The sequence below is a fragment of the Myotis nattereri genome, assembly GCF_964212035.1.
Source record: "Myotis nattereri genome assembly, chromosome: 18".
Taxonomy (NCBI): Eukaryota; Metazoa; Chordata; class Mammalia; order Chiroptera; family Vespertilionidae; genus Myotis; species Myotis nattereri.
The window spans coordinates 6,553,300-6,560,773 of record NC_138093.1 but is presented as its reverse complement, the minus strand read 5'-3'; the positions used below and the strand labels follow the sequence as shown (position 1 = coordinate 6,560,773).

The window sequence follows — 7,474 nt, the reverse complement described above, 5'->3', positions numbered from 1 at the left end:
TTATGGCCAGTTGCAGCAAGAACAGCTGGGGTCAAAGACAAGCCCGGCCTGGCAGTTCTGCTGGTACGTGATTCCATTCAGGCAGTGCCAGAAGGCATTCCTATTGTCTGCCACAGGGTAGAGGCCATCAGCTTTGTCAGCACAGAAGCCAGTGCCCCCACTTCCGCTCCCGCTCCCGCTCCCGCTCCCAGTGCTGGGAGCAAGAGTTGTTGGTGTAATGGGCTCAGAGGGGGCGGTGCAACCTGGAAAGACACAAGAGCGGACTAGTGACTGGTAGGAGCTCCCAGCTTTGCCTGGAGGTGCAGAGACTAGTAGACCTGGGGTCCAGTTAGCTCTGGATCCCTACAACTGAAAGGGTCAGGGGATAGCTCCACACTCAGTAGGGAAAGCTGTCATTTTAAGCCAGCCTGGTTTCTAAGTTTATTAAGTTCGATCTTCCCTGACGATATCAAAATCATTAAAACAAATTTACCGAGCGCCCAAATGTGAAAAAGACTTGTCTAGGATCTGAGTATAAGTCCTGAGCAAATAAGCTCTAAGAGAAAATCTGGGAAAAGTTCAGGGAGTTGATAATTTTCCTGAATTCCAGATTAGAAATATGTGAGCACTACTAACGCTTTCTTGTTAAATCTCCCCAAGAGGGGCTGAAAGAGACTTTTAATAAAGGGATCATAGAGAAGTAAATGTTTATGTTATAAGGTCAGCCTCATTTCTTGAGGTTTTGCTATACCTTTAAGGCTCAGCAGACCTGGAGAAACCACCCAGGTAGGCTTGGTTTCCCATAAGAGCAAGACATTTCTGTCGTGGAAGTTCAAGGGTGGAGAAAGACTTTAGCACCTATCTCTCAAAAGCAGGGAAATGAAATGGGAAAATGCCCCCTGGTCAATGGGATGGGCAGATGTGAGAACTATCTTCTGAGTTGGAGAAGGAGCATTTATAGATCCCTGAACATCCTCCTGCTGTCACTCACTTCCGCTCTGCAGGCCCAGGGCGTCCTTCAGGGTGGTGGTCAGGGGGAATTTGCCCTGGTTGCAGAAAGTGCCCGTGAAGTCATCCAGATCGATGGCCCAGATCATGGCCCCTCCAAAGTTGTTCTTCTTCAGCCAGTCCGCCTGTGGTAATTACAGAGAAATCCAATGAAGTGCAGACATCAAGGCCAGCCTGGGGCTCCAGGGCTACAGATGGGAACAAAGAGACAACAACAATCCATAGAACACAGTCCACCTTGATTTTGAAGCTCTTGGTGTTGTCATAGCCAAGCCACTCATTGCCTTTGTAAGCGTAGGGGACATCCTGAGCAGCCTCCCACACTTCAGTGGCGCCATTCTTCAGGAAGGGACAGATCTAAGAGGAGGTAAGGAAGAGGTCAAGAGCTGGGCAAAGTGTCCATGTAGCAGGGGTAAAGGGCATGGGGGAGGGAAATAAAGAAGGGATGCATGAAGCTACTTGAAAAGGAAGGCCTAGAGCTCTAGCAGCAAATTTCTCAGTTCCTTTAGGATTTGATCCTTTGTCACATGTGGGTCATTTATTTTCAATGTGGGAGAAGCTCTTAAATCAAAGAATGCCTTGGCAGGCAGCGAGCAGTGTCTGTTCACTGATGTAATCTCGCTGATGGTATCTCTTTTTCCTACTCTCTCTGTATTTAGAATCCAGCCTAACGTGCCACATGAGTGCTCATCTTGCCTTCCTTATAAATAGCCAAGAGCATCCACTTTTAGCCCCAACTACATAAGTGAGCCAAGATGTGTTGGATTGTTTATATTGTTAAACTTATGGCCTTTCTCTGTCTCTCTCAGATTGCTAGGAGCATACCTCATAGTAACCCCAGAACCCAGACTGCCTGGTGTAGGGCCCAGCAGGGCCAGGGCCAGTAATAGGAGCCCCAATCCCATGGTTGGCGGGGTTGCTCAGGATGTAGGTGTGTCCATAGGTTGGGAATCCAACGATGAGCTTCTCAGCAGGGGCCCCATTGTCCTTCCAGTAGTTCATGATGTAATCCTGCAATGGTAGCAGGTTAGAGAGAGGCCCCACCAGGCTGGTGGCCCGGGGCTTGGTGATGTTAGACACCTGTCCGAGCAGGCAAATTGTTTGTTTGATCTTAATGACAGAGGATTTGTTAGTATTTTTAAAACACATTTTGGTGGAATTATAGTTGACGAGATTTGATTAGCCACTTAAGGGAACAGTTATAACAAGTGAGACATCTGCAGGATCTATGTTTGTCCCCGAATCCCCATGTGATTTAGGACACCATCTCTGGTCTGTATATATGTCTGTGTAGGGACTCACCACATTGAGGTAGGCATTGCTGCCAGTGTCGGTCGGGTATTTGTAGAGGGGGCTGTTCTCTCCAGTGTAGCCCTCCCAGGAGCCATGGAGGTCATAGGTCATGACATGGATGTAGTCCAGGTACCTGCAGTCCAGGTAAAGCAGGTAAAATCATCTCTGATGGTCATCTCCCACACCTCTGCAGGCAAAGATACCCCTCCCAAAGCCTCCTCAACAAGGTCCCTGAACAGCAAGACAGGCTAAGGATGAGCGTCTCTTACACGAGTGACACAGAGGAGCTGGGGACAAGTGGTCACTCACTGGGACAGCTGGGGGATCTCATAGCCAGCCTGGATGTTGGAGATGCCACCAGCGACTGCGGCAGTGACCATCAGCCTGGGCTTGTTGACCTGCTTGGCCTCCTGCTCAAAAGCTTCACGCATTTCCTGTGCAAGAGTAGGAGAACGTCTATGAACGTGAACTCTGAGTTGACGTTCATGACTATTCTTTGAATTAAACTTAATCAATCGTCCATCTTTCCTTCTTCAGCATTCTCACGGCAATAGGCATGCAGGTCCTTCCTCTCCCACTGAGGTGGCAGGGAGCTGGGTTTTCTGTACAGCCTCAGTGATCTTGCACATGAAATGGGTTGTGTGCTCTCCAGAAACTAATACTAAAGAATATTGAATCCAAACTGGAATTTAAAAGTGAAATTTGAATTTTAAAATGACCTGGAACACAGCTCACCTGCACCAGGACAGTGAAGAGGTGCTTGTCCTGAGGCGGGCTCCCCCGCGAGCCAGGATACTCCCAGTCAAAGTCCAGTCCGTCAAAGTCATACTGGCGCAGGAATTTGATGACCGAGGCGATGAAAGTCTGGCGGTTCTCAGGAGTGGACACCATGGCAGTGAAACTACGGGAGACCCCAAGAGGGCAGGGTGAGGGCTTGCTTCTGTGGTCCCAACACCTTGTCGTAATATCAAACTCCCATATTTTTGCCTCAAAGCTCTTCACGAGGATCCACAGCCCAAATAAAAATATGTTCCTGGTTTTCTCCTGTCCTTACATTGTAATCACTGCTGTGCCCAGCCATGGTACCTCAATGTTGCCTCTATTTTATTGATCCAACTCTGACCTTTCTGCCAAGTTGCGCTGGTTGCCTTGAACACCTGCCTCCCTCTGCTCATGCTCACAGCTCACTGTGGTCTCTCTCCAAATAGCCCCCCAAGCACATTTGCCCTCAGCCACGTCTCATTCATTTGCATGCCTTTCCCTTCCCTTCCCTCAGAAGGTAAACAGAGAAAATTGCTCCAACACTTTTCTCCGGGGCTGTGCTCTTGAAAGTCTTTAAAAGGAGATTGTTTTGCAATCCCATTAACTAAACCTTGATGAATAGGATGCCAGAATTCCCACCCACATTTAAATATCCAAAATCAATCGCATCCTATTTATTATTGAGGCTCTGGTGTAGTGATTTATTTAAGCGGCATATTTGTTTGTTGTGCATCCTTAATACCCTGTCTTAGACTGTGAGGTCTGAGGGGACACGGGTCACTCTGGGCTACCTTGTTGCCCGGCCTCTCCCATAGGGACTCACGGGGCAGTTCCGAAGTTCCAGCCGCCGATGGCCAGGAGCGTTTTCAGCTGGCTGTTCCTGTAAAGCGAAGGATAGAAAAGAGAAACTTCAAAACCCATGAGCCTTTCTATTGAAACTAACATTGCTTTGGTATTGGGCCCCGTCTTATACCTTGCCCTTGCCTTGACATGCTATATTGCAAAACAACTTTCCTCCACTCCCGAACACTTCCTTTGTAACAATTCTTTGTGTTGTGATCATCATAAATTTACTCCAGGCTCTTTGGGGAAAACTAAATTATGGGAATGGGTTGTCTAAAAAAAAATTATGAATTGGCGACATTTTTGAAATATATATCTATATGTAGCTATCTATATCGATATCTATAGCTCTATCTATCGATCTATCTACTAGTATTTATCTATCCACCTGTCAGCATAATGTGCTCATATTCAATTCCATCAGATGAAATGGTAAACGTGGCTTGAGCATAGTTACTTTCTCAGCTTCTGTGTGGCTCAGAATTACACGCCTTCTCTGGAATAGTAATTCTCAAACGTCAGTTTATGGAAGAATAAAGTGCAAGGGTCAGAGTGGGAGGGCGCCATGAAATGCCAGAGGTTCTGCAGCAGTTGGGCTGGGGTAGGCATTGGCATTTTTATCAAGTGCCCAGGTGATTTCCATACAAGTAGTCAAATGGACCACATTTCCAGAAACACCGGTCCAAAGGGTTCATCTCCTCTTAGGTAGCAGAGCTTACCTGGAGCAGCTGCACCCAGGACAGTGCTACTCCTAATGGAGTGCTGCTTCTCCTACATATAACTTAACCGAACAAATCAGAAATGAAAAGACAGTAGGGTTTTCGTTTGTTTGATTTGTTTTTTTACACAAACTAGAACTCCATTCAAATACAGCAAATTCTCCTGTTCTCTTGGGTTTGACGATGTCTAATCGTTTATATCCTCTGCCTTCTGATCTGAAAGTAGCTGAGACGGCTTGCAGTTTCCTGGGTCTTAAAAAAGAATGACAATGAAAGGACGAAACGCAACTAACATGTTTCGAATACCTGCTAGAGCAGGCAATGTGCTGTGTTATCTATATTCCTGCTCCTTAAAGTGTGGCTCCTGGGCCAGAAGCATCAGAAGCATCAGGGAGCTTATTGGAAATGCAGAATCTTGGTCCCCCCCGCCCCCCGAATCGGAGCTGCATTTTAGAAAGACCCCAGATGATTCGCTTGCACATCATGTTTGGGAAGTCCTGAACTGAGAAATACTCAATGAGATATTTCCCCCATCTCTTACTTGTTTTTTAGGCCATTGAAAGCCCGGTAGAGGGTCACGTCATTCCATTCGATGGTGGTGATCTCATTGTTGCGCATCCCGGCGAAGGCGTAGATCAGGTGAGTGCAGAGGCAGGGGTCGATGTCATCCGGCATGAAGCGCCCCAGGCCTGGCCGGTACTGGGCCCAGTTGGTGAAGTAGCATGTCAGCTGGTAGGCAGAGCCTGTGGGCGGTAAGGAGTAAGGACAGTTTCCTGGTTTGGATGCTACGGAAACGTGCCATGGGTCTTGGCCCTCTTGTTTCCCTCCCTTTGCCTCAGATGCCCCGTCCCTGTGTGTGAGCACCCTCGCAGATGAGTTCACGGATTCTGACTTGGGAACTAGTGGGCGGCTGGGGGTTGGCTATTTTTAACTTCGACGAATTTATATTGAGATCTTGTATAAACATGGGCACCACTGAAGAAAAGATGCCCAGGAGTCCTATGAAGCCCAGCGAATACCCGTTTCTAACTGTTAGGTGGTCATGCTGACGAAGACAACATGGCAGCCAATCCTAAACCCTAGATTTTCCCAATGTCAAACCCACCCGTCTATGAAGTAGATCGTAGCTCTCTTTCCTAGTATGGCTTATCTCTTGATATACTTTTGAAAAAAGTATTGGACTATTTAAAAATCACATATATCAGCAGATAATTTCAATAGGAATAATTGATAAGAATTTGGGGTTTCTGGCAGGAAAAGATTATGCCAAAGATAAAATCCAGGACTTACCTAGCTGAGCATTCACCAGAAGGGCCAGACCTAGAGAGAGAGAGAGAGGGAAAAAATAAAAACAAAAACATGTACTCTGGACCGGTCGTCTTTCCTGTAGAATCTGATTCTGAGGACTTGGATGCCGTCCTATTTGTCAGATGTTGTTACAGCCCAAGAGGCACCAAGGGGTTATGCCAAAGAGTGGGCTTCTCAGTGAAATCACTAATAGATCTGCCCTTCCCTCCTCTCAATCAGAAATGGCTACGGCTCTCTCTTCGTCCACCTTCCATGTCAGATAGCTGTCACTGAAGGCAGAGTTCAAGTCTGCCATCTATGGAAGATCTGTTGACGGTAATTACCTGAAATTCACTCTGTTGAGTGACTACAGGTACATATACACTTCACCCCCCCGAACTGGGATGAGTACAGCCTTCCACAGACAAGGCATTCTCTGAATCAGTGAATTCAGTATCTCCTGGAGCCTGGGAATTTTTTTGTTTGAACCAACTTTTAGGAGCCCTTATTGCAGAAGAGAATGAGAAACTGAGGCCAGACGCCAGATCCCTCTCCCTGGCTTCTATCAAAGTGCTTGCAATATGATTGTTTTATAAATTGAGCTAGAGGTTTCATTTAGAAAAGGTTCTGAAACCATTATATATATATATCACAGCTTGAGAGCATCTAATAAACTATGGATGCAACTTGGTTCTAAACACTTTACTGAATCTACCACTTGGAATAATTGAATTGCTAACTGTAACATTTTTAAAATATATTTTTTTTATTGATTTCAAAGAGGAAGGGAGAGGGATATAGAAACATCAATGATGAGAGAGAATCATTGATCAGCTGCCTCCTGCATGCCCCACACTGGGGGGTCAAGCCAGCGACCTGGGCATGTGCCCTGCCTGGGAATCGAACCGTGACCTCCTGGTTCATAGGTCAATGCTCAACAACTGAGCCATGCTGGCCAAGCTCTAACAGTGACATTTTTTATAATACATCAGCTGCTCAGTAGGAAACTAGGGGATAAAAGAGAACTAATTCTGAAAACATTAGAAAAAGATAGCTTGCGTAACTGTCTCAGTTTCCTACTGATTTTCCCTCCTGAAAGCTAGACCAAGGACACAAGCATGTACATAGAAATAATATCAGCATGTACATAGAAATAATATCAATTTAAAAAAGGGGGTGCAGGAAGAAGAATGGAGGAAAGGAACGACCCAGACAGAAATCAAAGAGTGAGACAAACACTGAAAAACAACAGCCTTTCTTTTAGGTCCATGGGATTAATGAAGGCGGAAATGTTACCAGAATCAATTAAGAGAACAAGAGGTAGGCTGGCTTGTCTATGTCAGGATTCTCTTGGAAATTTGAAATGAAGAACAAAGAACGGAAAAGGATTGAGGTGTAACGTGAAGACTGCTTCCCAGCTGCCAGATCCCGAGAGAAAAAGCTATCCGCGGAGGCAGAATAAGGCGCCATCTCTGATTACACACCCACCTGTGAGGAGAAGAAGCTTTGCCATGGCCGCTGTCGGTACTGGTCTAGCAGGGCCCGGATTGGCTTTTTATGCCGTGCGGGCTGCTGGTTATCAT

At 46.4% G+C, this 7,474-nt stretch overlaps 1 protein-coding gene across 1 annotated transcript; it reads right to left on the bottom strand.

The window, feature by feature from the left end:
* Nucleotides 1–7,474, bottom strand: LOC308534150 (acidic mammalian chitinase-like; the record flags this gene model as incomplete). Its single annotated transcript, XM_081112497.1, is given in 13 exon segments — nucleotides 1–242; nucleotides 971–1,112; nucleotides 1,225–1,344; nucleotides 1,813–1,998; nucleotides 2,290–2,413; nucleotides 2,590–2,714; nucleotides 3,016–3,181; nucleotides 3,866–3,922; nucleotides 5,146–5,347; nucleotides 5,895–5,924; nucleotides 7,380–7,407; nucleotides 7,409–7,423; nucleotides 7,427–7,474. Coding segments are annotated over 13 exon segments (1,485 nt in total).